At 57.4% G+C, this 13,017-nt stretch overlaps 1 protein-coding gene across 1 annotated transcript; it reads left to right on the top strand.

Annotated features, from left to right (window-relative positions):
* The first annotated feature begins 2,310 nt into the window (after window positions 1–2,310).
* Window positions 2,311–3,601, top strand: GSX1 (GS homeobox 1). Its single transcript, XM_047755712.1, has 2 exons — window positions 2,311–2,765; window positions 3,199–3,601. Exons 1-2 carry the CDS (start codon window positions 2,351–2,353, stop codon window positions 3,597–3,599), a joined length of 816 nt encoding a protein of 271 aa, XP_047611668.1. The 5' UTR covers window positions 2,311–2,350; the 3' UTR covers window positions 3,600–3,601.
* Window positions 3,602–13,017: the final 9,416 nt, after the last annotated feature.

Here is a 13,017-nt window from a genome sequence, read left to right on the forward strand (position 1 = left end):
CGAAGAGACTTGGTAAAAAGCCCACGGATTTTGCCCCAAAGTGTGACAGAGTTCTCTTTGTGTTTGCTTATCCTCCGCTGTCACACACTTTAATTCGCCTCTCTTTATCTGGCATTCAAAACTTTCTTCAATGACATTCAATAAGGTCCAGAGGCTGGAGGGGAAGGGGAAAAAAAAAAAAAAAACTGGTTATTTTTCCCCCCTAGATATTCTTTCCCAGTAGCTTTGGCCTTGCTCGCCTTCAGGGGCTCTTAACCCCTTCCTCCCCAGCACCAGCTGAGACTCCCCGGACTCCGAACTGGCCCTTCCCAGAGTTCCGGCCCCGGGGCGCATCGGCCACCCCTCTCACCTCTCTGGGTTCCGCCAGCACCCAGCGCCTTTCCCATACGCCTCTGCCCTGCACGGAGACCCTCTCGCCACCCTGATCCTGCTCTGGGCCCAGTCTCCACGGTCAGGCCAGCCCAAATTTCCCAGAGAGCAATCAGAAGGGCCACGAAACTGCACGGGTGCACCCTGGCTTATCTGCAAACACCACCTAGAGCGGAGAGCCTTGGGCAGGAGGAGGCCCCCCCGCAGTCGGGGCACCAAGTGCACCCCACCCCCCACGCCGAACTATCAAGGAAGCGTGGAGGCCCTGCTCCTGCCTCGGGCCCTCCTCACTGCTGCTGGTCCTCCGTTCAGGTTGTTTCCCCCACTGCCCCTCTCTCTTTTATGGAATCCATTATTTTCTCTCAAATCTCTCTGCTTTTTAATCAGCTCTAATTTGTTGTTATTGCACAGATGTCATCAGCGATGAAAAGCCATGCAAAGGCTACAATTTGGGGCCGTCCGATTCCTGTGGACTGATTCCCCCGTCGGTCCGGAAAGCTTCCCCCTCCATCTCTCACAATTCCTTTCAGGGCTCTGAGCAGGTGACTGCAGCGACCCCCGTTCCAATAAAATCGAAAGGAAACGTCTTCCTTGAAAAGTCTCAGGCTGTAGATTTCAGATATTTATGCTAATTTCCCATTGTATGGAAAAAGCTCCTGCGCGCTGAGCCCGGAGGAGGATTTTAAAAGCCAAAGCTGTGTACACGACGCCTGGCGTTTGAAGTTGTTTAACCATTGTGTGACCAGGAAGATGAGAGGGACGCGACACAAGCAGGTCTTGGGGGAGACTGAAGCCTGGCCCGGGTGGGCGGGTGAGCGAAGGCAGCAGAAATTGCCAGTACCGCTGCCCTTAGAGCGAACTTCGGGCTGAGGAGAGTTTCTGAGCGACCGCACGCTTCACATCTGATGGGATGCGAGATCTCCTTCTTCACCAGCTGGGCTTTCCTCCCATCCCCTGTCTCTCTGTCTCTGATTCTCAGGGGCTGTTTTCTCCTTAACATCCTTCCCTGTCGTTTGATGGGAAGGACCGGTTGACTAGCCTCTCTCTAACAAAGACTGGGCATTGCAGGCGGCATCAAAGTTAAGACTACCTGAGAAGCTTAGAGAAAACAGGGACCGCGGCGGAGCTAGGTCTGGATAAGAAACACGGAGTCCTTCTCCACTCCGCCCGGCGGCGCCGCGCCTGCAGGAGCCCTGGTCCTCCCGCTTCCGACAGTGGGAGAGAGAAAGGGATTCCACAGGTGGAAATCGGAGGCTGGCTGTGTGGATGCCGAGGGGTGCAGGACCTTGAGCTGAGTAAACTGAGTGGAGGCAGCCTGATCTTGGGGGGCCAGGGAGAAATGAGAGAAGGAGGGAGACCGGGACTCAGCGCGCAGAGAAGATGGGGGTGCGTATGGGAAGGGGGGAATCTGTGGAAGTGAGGCAGCGGGGGTGCAAAATCAATAAGATAAACAGGGCAATCGCCAATGCAAAGCCAAAGGGGAGTAAGGAATAAAGAGAAAGAAAAGAATATTAAATCGCAGGAGAATGAGAAAATAAACCCGCAAAAGGGAGAGGAGGGGGCGAGGGCGCCTGTTACGGCGTGGGTGGGGTTGACAAGAATAGAGTACATTATGCAGTTCATTTAGTTAACAAGTGAAATAATGAGGAAGCGTGCAGAGTGAATGCCAAGAGAAAAGGCACAAAAACCCTATTGAGAGGCCCCGGCCGCTCCTGGCGTAGCCCATCACATGGCAATAGTCCTATTTAAGCGGCGCCGCCGGCGCCTTTCAGCACCACTAGCGCTGGCCAGCACCCCGCGCTCTCTGGGCGGCGCCCGCGGCAGCAGCGGCGGCGCCTGCAGCCCAGGCCCCAGCGGTGCCTTCGGCCTCCCCGGAAGAGGCAGCTGCGCGCGGCCGCGGCCCAGGGAAGCGCGTGGTGAGCCCCGGGGTCCGCGGGGCGCCGGGAGCGGGCTGGCGGCGGGGCGACTGCGCACCGGGGCCATGCCGCGCTCCTTCCTCGTGGATTCGCTGGTGCTGCGCGAGGCAGGCGAGAAGAAGGCGCCGGAGGGCAGCCCGCCGCCGCTCTTTCCCTACGCCGTTCCGCCGCCGCACGCCCTGCACGGCCTCTCGCCCGGCGCCTGCCACGCGCGCAAGGCCGGGCTGCTGTGCGTGTGCCCGCTCTGCGTCACCGCCTCGCAGCTGCACGGGCCCCCCGGGCCGCCCGCGCTGCCTCTGCTCAAGGCGTCCTTCCCGCCCTTCGGCTCGCAGTACTGCCACGCGCCCCTGGGCCGCCAGCACTCGGCCGTGTCGCCCGGGGTCGCCCACGGCCCCGCCGCCGCCGCCGCCGCCGCCGCCGCTCTCTACCAGACCTCCTACCAGCTGCCCGACCCCCGGCAGTTCCACTGCATCTCCGTGGGTAAGCCGGGCCGCCGCGCGAGGGCACAGTGCACACGAAAGTTGGCCGGTCAGGGACGGCGACGAGGAGCCCGGGCATTCTGGGGGCGATGAGGGTCAGGTCGGGCCCCTGGGGGTTACACTCTGGGTGGCGGGCGGCTGGAGGGACCGGGGGGAGGAGGAGGCAGAAAGTCTAGGTCCTGTCGGGGGCTCCCAGGAGGGAGCGAGGGCTGGGGCTCGGGGCGCTCTAAACAGGAGTGCGGGCGCCGCGAGACTCCGGGAGGACCAGGGTCCCCCGATGTTTGGCGAGGAGGCGCCGCGGTTCTCTGCCGTGCATTGCGTTGAGGCAAAGAGGTGGGTGAGAGACCAAAGTCCCGGGATTCTGACGGCCGCCTGCCGGAGGATCCGGCCCGAAGGTCTGACCGCTTCCCTCTCTGCACCCCCACCCCCTCCAGACAGCAGCTCCAACCAGCTGCCCAGCAGCAAGAGGATGCGCACCGCGTTCACCAGCACGCAGCTGCTAGAGCTGGAGCGCGAGTTCGCCTCTAATATGTACCTGTCCCGCCTGCGCCGCATCGAGATCGCGACCTACCTGAATCTGTCCGAGAAGCAGGTGAAGATCTGGTTCCAGAACCGCCGGGTGAAGCACAAGAAGGAGGGTAAAGGCAGCAACCACCGCGGCGGCGGCAGCGGCGGCAGCGGCGGCGGCGGGGGCGCGGGGGCCGGCGGAGGCGCACCGCAAGGCTGCAAGTGCGCGTCGCTCTCCTCAGCCAAGTGTTCCGAGGATGACGACGAGGTGCCCATGTCTCCGTCCTCTTCGGGGAAGGACGACCGCGATCTCACGGTCACTCCCTAAGCCCGCGCCTCCCCACGTCGCCCACCCCAGACCCTCCCCGCGGTTCAAATACGTCCTGGGACACAGCGCTGGTTCCCAGGCATCTACTGCCAAACCGCTGCCACGCACGGATTTGGCACAGCTTTGCGGAGGTCCCCGGCCCGGGGAAGCGCCAAGAACTCGGCCGACCTGACCCTGGAATCCCCAATCCAGGGCCCGCGCCCGTCCAAAGCGGACTCCAAGCTGTGAACACAGTGCAAGCCCGCGAGTCCTTCTCAGCCACGCAACCCTGCGGCCCGGGCCAGCGCCTTGCTGGCCCCCGGCGCCTCCTCGCCCGCCGTCTCTGGACTGGCTCAGGCTTCCTCGCTTCCTTCGCTCTCCTCCAACCTGGGTCAATCTCGGCCTTTCACCTCTTGGGTGGCCATTTCCCCCCCCCCCCCACATTTATGAATTCCTGTTTGTTTTCCTTTCCTTTCTCTTCCCCTCCTCGAAGTTCAATGGTCCTTTGTCCCTCCATCAGATCTTGCTGTGCCCATGGTTCCTCTCCCACGAGGGAAATTGTATTCGTGTGGGGGAAACCGATTCACTTTGTTTCGGAGATACTCTCAATTCCCCCAGAGCCCGGCTCTCTGCTTCTGGAGCTCCCTCTTCTCCCAGACCCCAGCCCTGCCCCCTGGCTTAGCTTGTAATTGTTCGGTCTCTCGGTAATTCCAGAAGATATTTATTTATTTATTTATGTACAAAATTTTAAATAAACTTTTTTTTTTCTTAGAAATGCACGTGGCTCCACCCAGGCCCGGTAGGGGCTTCCTGCAGGGGCGGGGGCGGGGGCTGGGATGGGTGGCCCGGGTACAGCTCGGTTCCTCCCCCGGGCGCCTGGTCAGCCCCTCTGTGCACTCTCTGCAGCCACAGCCCCTGAGACGCCGCCTTCGCGCCCGCCAGCCGGGTGCGCTCCCTGGTCACCAGTCCCCGCTGGCGCCAGGTGCTCCCGAGCAGCAAAGAGCAGAGTCCGGACGGAAGGGACGGACAGGGGGCTCCCCGCGCTGTGCCTCGAGTCCTGACCCCCCCGCAGCTCCCCTCTCCCGCCTGGGACCCGGCCCCACCTCGGCTGTCCAGACCGCCATCCCCAAGGTCAGCGACCACTCCCACGGGAGCGGGGGACCTCTGTCCTTTGCTGAGCTCGGATTGATCACTTGCTATAAATCTTTTTTTTTTTTTTTTAATCTATCCCATTTGTGAGGGGCAATTTCCCCACGGAATAGTAAGAACTCCTCTCGGAAAGGCCCGCTCGCTCTGCTTTAAGGCAGATTCCGTTAGCGGGGTCCCTTCTCCTAGACGGCGGGCTGCGATTTCGGGGACCGACCGAGACCTCTCCGGCGCGGCGCCGGGGTGCCCGCGAGGGGCCCTGCCTGGCCCTAGCTGGTGGCTCTGAGACCTTACGTTCCCACCAATCCTTGTTACAATCGCACAGCCCGCTCTTTAGAATGCACACCCCGGCCCTCCCGAGACGACAGGCTGGTGTTTTATGCGGGACGCGGAGCAGCGCGAGTTCCGCGGAGGCGGAGGGCGCACAGCCACAGGAGTGGGTTTCGGCGGCTCAGGAAATCAGACACGGGGAAACACTGGATCCAGGTTCTCACGACCTCCTGAAGACCCTCATTCCACGTCCTGGAGGCCTGGGCTATTACCTTTCCTGCCCCAAATCCCTCTGCAATCACCCACCCCTCGAACACACCACACTTTGGGGGAGCCCAGAACTCCGCACATTTAGGCAAAGCAAACACTCGCATCCTTTTCCGTAAGAAAGGCGCTCCAGTGAGGGTTACTTAACATCTATGGGTTCCTTTCTAAAACCCTCCCTCTTTTTCTTCATCTCAAGCGAGTGCAGGGCTTGAGCCCTTCCCCAGACTAAAGGCGGGCTCGATCTGGCTCCCCATGGAGAGGCCACTCCTGGTTCCTCCCGGAACCGACGCCTGAGGCTGAGTCTGTTCCGTAGCCCTATCGGCACCCTCTTCCTGCCCCCCATCTCCATCAGTCTGAGCCCGTCTCATCCGAGACCAGTTCTCCGCCCTTCCAGGAGGGGGCACGGTACCAATTTAAACCGAAGCCCGGGCGCTTTAAGGCACAGCGGGAATGGAAGACCAACTGTGTTATTATCATCGATTCCGACGCTTTTCGAGTTTTGCGCGGCGGACCCATTGCTCCAAGAGCCCTTTGGCAGTGAAATCTCGCATCCTTCCGCTCCAGCGCAACCCACCAGTCTGCGTTTGAGGTTTGGGACCCCGCAGGAGAAGGGCCGTGGGGGATCCGAAGGGCTCGCTTGGAGCGAGCACCGTCTCCGGACTGGGGGCGGGAGTACGCCTGAGACAGGCTCTCTCTGGCTCGCGGTGGCACATCCCTGGACCAGACATGCGGCTTCAGAGATGGGCCTCCAAGGGAGCTGGGAGCAGGGTGTGGAGGGTGGCGCGTGCTCTCCTGAGGGGCTGGAAACATAGCTTGGAGCGCTGTGAGGAATTTGGGTCAGCCCCCATCCCCACCCCATGCTAACCCCCATCTCTTCAGTGTTTTCATCTCATGCAGCGGCCCCTCCTGTCCCAGCTGCTGGCAGAAGCCACAGACCCGCTGCTGCGCGCGCTGCCCACACGGGTCCAGTTCTGCCGGGAGCGCGCCTTTCTTCCTGCCAGTTTTCTCTACCCAAGACTTGGATTCCCATCTCACTCCGGCTCCCAGCAAACCAGCCCTTCTGGTGGGTTCTCCCCGTGCGCATCAAAAGAACACACAGCCTCTTTCTTTGCTGTGGTCCCAGTGGTTCTCAAGGTGGTGACAAGAGCACAGACGCGACTGCGGTGCACGCGCGGGAGCTCTCTGCAACCAGCCGCCGCCTGCAGGGGCGGTTATAGCTTTTGAGTTCTAACACGCTTTGGTTCAAACACTCCTCACCCTGCAGTCTCTGGGCCTCGGCCTCGGTCCAGACTGACACTGCTGCCTGGGTTGGGACCAGGGCAGGGTGCGCCTGGAGAAACGGAAGCTTCTCATTTCAAGAGACAGAATCTGGTTTTGAGCTGGAATTTGGGAGTTGCAAGGCATATTATGAAATTAAAATCAAACCGAGGCATCAGGATGCAATTTCCTGAAAATGATCATTGACTGGGACTAATCCACGTACAGACCCCTGATTTTATTTCAGGGACAGCATCTTTCTTTTCTCTGTGGTTTAGTGGCTGGGACTTTGGATCCCAGAATCCAAGGGACTGGCTTTGCTCCCCTTTTCCAGCATTTACTTACAAGCTGGGTAATCTTGGGCAAACCGCTGCTTCTTCCTAAACTTCAGTTTCTTCATCTGTAAATGGGGGTTATCGTAATAGTAACTTAGCAGCCTTGTCCTGTAATATCAAAGGATAGAATTCACATAAACTGCAGAATTCCCATGGTGGCTCAGCGGGTTAAGAAGCCAACTAGTATCCATGAGGATGCAGGTTCAACCCCTGGCCTTGCTCAGTGGGTTAAGGATCCGGCCTTGCTGTGAACAGTGGTGTAGGTTGCAGACGAGGCTCGGATCCTGTGTTGTTGTGGCTGTCATGTAGGCTGGCAGCTGCAGCTCCGATTGGACCCCTAGCCTGGGAACTTCCATACGCCACAGGTGCAGCCCTAAAAAAAAAGAGAGGAAAAAAAAAGCTATGCACAAAGTCTGCCAAGTTGCAATAAATGTTCCGTACTATTGCTGTTGTTGTTACTTGCCTATAGCTGTGCCTGGGGCATAACCAGTGCTAAGTTATCTACTGAAGGCTGCAACGTGACCACTCGCACACAGGTGCAACCCGGATCTACCATGGAGGGGCCAGAGAACACACACAAGGGCACACATTTCCAGGCCTCCCTGGAGCTGGTCGTTTCTGAGAATCGGCAATGGCTCACCTCAGCTCCGCCAAGCCCTGCCCAGGCGGTGGGCATCACTGGGGTCCACACAGGGACTCTTTCCACCTGCATTATGACCAGTTCCTCAACCTCCCCACTACTGACATTCTGGACTAAATCATGCTTCTTCCTGGGGACTGCCTTGTGCACCGTGGAATGTTTCGCAGCATCTCTGGCCTCTATCTCCTAGATGCCGGTAGCACTGCTTCCCCACCTGCGACCATCAATAAGGTCTCCAGACACTGCCATGTGTCCCCCTGGGTGGACATTTCAGTTTGAGAACCACTCTTCAGGCTGAGAACCTCTGATCTAGACTCGCGTATTTTCCGCTGAGGATGGCCAGTCACCACGGCCAGGATGTGGTAGCCCAGCCCCGTCTCCTTTCGACCATCCCTCATGGAACACCCGTACCTTCTCCAACCAGGCCGCTGGCCATGCACTCAGGATGGGCTTGGGAGCAGGAAGGGGAAAGAGATGATGGGTGGAGGGCACCAGGAGAGACTGCACGGTGGGCGCAGGCCAGCTGGTCGGATAGCCCTGGGCCTACGGGCTGAGAGGGTGAATGGGTCAGAGTGCTGACTGAACGGAGTGCTGGGTGAGCTAAGTTTACAGAGTCAGTAGGACCTTTCCAAGAACATTCTGTCCATTGTCCCATGACCTGAGGACACCTGGGCTTCTCCATCAGTCATGCCCATTGGTATCTACATGGCCAAACCTTGGGTGGGTGGGGGGCAGCGGTGGTAGGAGCCTGGGTGGTGTCTCCCTAAGTCACACACACACACCCACCCACCACCACCACCACCACGAGTCAGTACCTCTGAGCACATTGTTCACTTTGTCTGAGAGAAGACTCTAGAAGGCAAAGGAGTAGAAAGTTCCTGAGGAATAAGGGATGCAGGGGATATGTGAGAGCAAAAAAGGCGGGGGAGAGGTCAGAGGAAGGGCCCCAGAAGTCTCACTGGCATGGATCCGGGTGGCCTGGGCCCTGTGCCCCTGAGCCTGAGCTCTGTGGGGTGAGAGAACAGGCTAACCAGACGGTTTTAGACCTGGACTCACCCCCAAAGTCAAGGGTAAACTGATTCCAGTGAGGCAGTGACCTCACCCATCCAGGGTCTCCCCAGGACTCTACGTGGTGATCAACAGGTGGGCTTCTATTACTGACATCTGAATAGATGCATGTGCGTGCCCGTGCATGCGCGTGTGCATGTGTGGCGTGTGTGTGCAAGTGTGTGTTGGACAGGTGGAAATGAAAGGAATGTAAAGAAACCTGGAGAAGAACCAGGCTACCCTGAAGCTGAATGGTCATCAGCTTTAGGTCATCCTGTCACTGTGAGTCCAAGCCCTGTTCTTCCAGAAAGTTCCCTAGAAAGGACCAAGATATCCACGGCCTTGAGCCTGACATCTCGCAGCCTGGTGTCCAGGCCTGTCAGGAAACAGCCTTCCTTCCTCCCCAGCACGGGCGGAAGTGCCCCGAGGCATGCTGGGAGGGGCTTGGCGAAGCATCCTGATTCCAGCAGTCGCTCGTGGGTAAGGACAGTGCCGCCCCGAGGAGCCAACCTGCGCTGTGCAGTCAGGGGGGTCCTGAGGGCCTTGGGCACGAGGGCATGCCAGGCTCAGGAGCCCTGCAGGGAGGAGCTTCCCCTGCCGGTCCCACTGGGCTCCAGGCTTTGGGATCAGGGGAGCCAGGGGCCACCTCCACAGACTGATCCCAGCAAGTGGCAGCAGAAGCGGATGGCTGCGTCCTCGGTCCTGTGATGGGAATTTCCCACGTAGCTCCGCTAGGGGCTGAATTGTGCCCCATGCCCCCAGGAGAGATGCTGAAGCCGTAACCGCAGTACCTCAGAGGGTCACCACGGAGATGGGCTCTTGGCTGAAGAGGGCATTAAGGTCAGATGAGGTCATGAGGGTGGGGCCCAGATCCCAGACAACTGGTGTCCTCATAAGAAGAGGCTGTGACAGGGGATGTGAGCACACCCAGAGGGACACGCGTGTGAAGACAAGGGAGAGAGAAGTCAGGAGAAATGAACCCCACCGCCCCCTTGGTCTGAGAGCTCCAGAACTCTGTGAGAGAGAATAAACTTCGGCTGTTAAGCCACCCAGTCTATGGCATTCTGGTCTGGGTGAGGGCTCCCCAGACCCCCTGCCACCCCAGGCTAATGCAAGACCATAAGAATGTATCGGAAAGAGCACCGGGCTGGGAGTCAGGACTCTGAGGTCCAGCCCCAATTAGGCCACCAACTAATTCTATAACTTTGTTGTTGTTTTTTTTAATGATTATAGTTGATTGTCAATTTCTGCTGTACAGCAAAGTGACCCAGCCATATATATATATGTGAGTGTGTACATATATATGAAAGTTCCCAGGCTAGGGGTCAAATCGGAGCTACAGTTGATGGCTTACACCACAGCCACAGCAACACACGATCCGAGCTGCGTCTGTAACCTACACCACAGCTCATAGCAACGCTGGACCCTTAACCCACTGAGTGAGGCCAGGGATTGAACCCGTACCCTCATGGATGGGTTTGTAACCTGCTGAGCCACGATAGGAACTCCCCTCATATTCTTTAAACTTTAAAAAAAAATTTTAAACTTTTAATTCTTAATTCTATAACTTTGGACCAATTACAGTCTCCCTGGATCTCAGCTTCTTCCTCTTTAAAGTCAGGGGGTATAACTGACATTAGCGGGGTTTTCTCTTTTTCCTACCAGGACCATTCCCCCTCTTTCTAATAAGCATCTAGACTTTTGTTTTGTCAAGTGTAAAGTAAGGTCAGTTCTGGAGCAAAAGGAGACATTTCCACACTGTGGGAGTTCTCTACAGCCAGGGTCCCACTTTCTACTCCGAAATCCAATGGGAATTAGATATTCACTGCTGTCCCCTCCCCAGCAACTTAGGCAAAGACATGGGACCTGGACCCCCCATGTCCCCCAGAAATCTGAACCTAGAGGGGAGTGACACAGAGGTGCATGTTTCAGTTAGAGATTATTTCCTTTGGCTACAAAGCTAAAAGTCGCTGAGCGATGGCAGAGGACAGTGGTGGAGGAAACTGTCCAGGGTGGAGGCCCCAGAGGTGACATCTAACTGGACTGTCTGGTGGTGAGACCACGGCTGTACCTTCCCTTCCTGCCTGCCTGGTTTCCAGGCCATTTCACCAGCTTTCCCATTGACTCTGTGAGCTTTCATTTCAGACCTTCCTGGGTAAGTCACCGGAGCCGGTTCTGCTGTCTGCCACGGAGAACCCCCAGTGATTCGGGAATCCAAGCCACGTAGGAGCTACTTAGATCCTGCACCGGATTGGGAGGAGAGCTGGGACAAGCAGGATTGTTCTGCCCCTGGAGCCGAGTCTCAGTCCCGACTGGGTGACCAGTTCTGCTTTCTCGTGGGGTTCCCTGGCCCAGTGCTTTTAGGCTGCTGCCCATGCATTCGCTTTGGATGCGTTGGGGCACTTAGACCTGAGTGGGTGGTTGCAGAATTCATCATCCAGATGTTATGGCCTGACTCACAGCTGGAACATGAGCTGGCCTCTCCCTGGAGCAGCACTGGGCTTCCTGGAGGTGGCGCCTCCCATTTTCAAGCACATGCTGCCCAGAGACTTAGGACACGGCCCTGCCTGGCCAGGCCCCTCTGAGGGGGCGGCCCCCCTTGAACACAGATTCACGGAACTGCTCAGTCCGTGAACTGTGCTCAGCAGGTTAAGAACCTGACATAGTGTCCATGAGGATGAGGGTTCGAGCCCTGGTCCCGCTCAGTGGGTTAAGGATCCAGCATTGCCGTGAGTTGTGGTGTAGGTCACAGACACAGCCCAAAGCCCGCGTTGCTGTGGCTGTGGTGCAGGCTGGCAGCTGCAGCTCCGATTGGACCCCTAGCCTGGGAGCCTCCATAGGCCACAGGTGTGGCAGTAAAAAAGCAAAAAGAATGATCCAGAGTTTCTCCATCAGTCTTCCCATCACCATCCTCTTTGTTGTGAGTGTCGGAAACCGAATTCAAGCTACTTTCATCTGAAAGGTGTCTGCTGGTTCACAGAAGCAATCAAGTTCCTAGGGGCACGTCCTCAGGCTCCAAGGATGCAGCAACATGGGCAGACAACTCACCCTCTCGGGCCGACCCTCAGCTTCGCTCTGCTCTGTGCGCTGCCTCCTTCCCTCCCGCGGATGAGGCTGTGTCCTGGCAGGTGGGAGTGTGGGGTTGGGGGCGGGGGCAGAGGGGCAACGGCAACGACCAGCTCCAGGCTTGCGTCCTCCCAGTTAAATGGCCTCAACCAAAAGGCAAGAGCACATCTCTCTGCCAGAGTGTCCTGTGATGAGGGCCAGAGTGGCACAAGGGGTATATAAACTGGCAGCCCCAGAGATGACCCTTCTAAACATGGATGGGCTCTGCAGGCCACAGGCCAGTCTTGAGGCTGTGGGCAGGGGTGGTACGGGGTTGGCTACGATGGCTGGAGGCCCAAGGGACAGAGGAAGGGGGGTTGATCAACTTACTGTCCTTCCAAGGTAAACAGCCTGACCAGCCCTGTCATACAGCTGGGACGCCTCTGACATCACAGCCTCTCTGGCCTCCCCGGCCTCCCCACCCCAAGAGCCAAACCTGGGGCTGCAGAAGTGATTCAAAAAAGAAAACACCAAACCATAACACGGCATATGGAGGTTCTCAGGCTAGAGGTCAAATCGCAGCTGTAGCTGCCAGCCTTTGCCACAGCCACAGCAACACAGAATCTGAGCCATGTCTGTGACCTACACCACAGTTCATGGCAACACCGGATCCTTAACCCACAGAGCAAGGCCAGGGATCGAACCCGCCTTCTCATAGATACTATTGAGGTTTGTTAACCACTGAGCCACGACGGGAACTCCCATTTTGTTTTCTTAAGTTGCATTTGACCCAAAACCTGGCTTTCTCCTACCTAAGACCTTCAAATTTGGCTTTGCTGAGGGACTCTTCCAACGCTTTCCACTGGGGACAAAAAGACAGGAAGGACTTCCCTTCCATGAAGGAACAACTCTCAGTGCCCAACCCGTCTCCTGAGAGCTCACAGGGTTCCCAGTTCCCATGGCTTTTCTTCTGTTGCGCTCTTAAAATTGAAAAGTCGCACACAGCTACGTGCGTTTTTGTTCCTGTACGCTGATGCCCGAGGCCTGAGATCCATGTCTTCTCAGGAGCCACCGTGCAAAGGGACTGCAGCTGTCAGAAGGCCACCCAGGTATCCTGGCTGTGATCCGGGCTCCCTCCAACAGGCGCAGGAGTGCTCACTTTTGCTCCAAAAGCCACTGCTCTCTCTGTGCCCTAGAGTTTCTCTTCATAGCCTGGGTCCAATATGCCAAGCGTAATATGACCGCGATCTCATTTCCCTCCGGCATCTTTTTAATTAAAATGTTAATTTGCGCATGCCCAAATTATCTCAACGCCACCGCAGCCCAGAAAGGAGGGTTTAAACGCTAAAAGGATTGTGAAATGCTTTCACCAACTTAAGGCATTTTGGGGATACGGTTTGTATGAAAGATGCTTCAGAAAATGAAGTTGTCA

The sequence above is a fragment of the Phacochoerus africanus genome, chromosome 13 (assembly GCF_016906955.1).
Source record: "Phacochoerus africanus isolate WHEZ1 chromosome 13, ROS_Pafr_v1, whole genome shotgun sequence".
In the NCBI taxonomy this organism is placed as follows: domain Eukaryota; kingdom Metazoa; phylum Chordata; class Mammalia; order Artiodactyla; family Suidae; genus Phacochoerus; species Phacochoerus africanus.

Bases quoted from the DNA above. Each gene is read 5' to 3' on its own strand.
- GSX1 (XM_047755712.1), top strand. From the start codon at position 2,351: ATGCCGCGCTCCTTCCTCGTGGATTCGCTGGTGCTGCGCGAGGCAGGC. The intron at 2,766-3,198 runs GTAAGCCGGGCC...CACCCCCTCCAG, and splicing joins GTTCCACTGCATCTCCGTGG to ACAGCAGCTCCAACCAGCTG.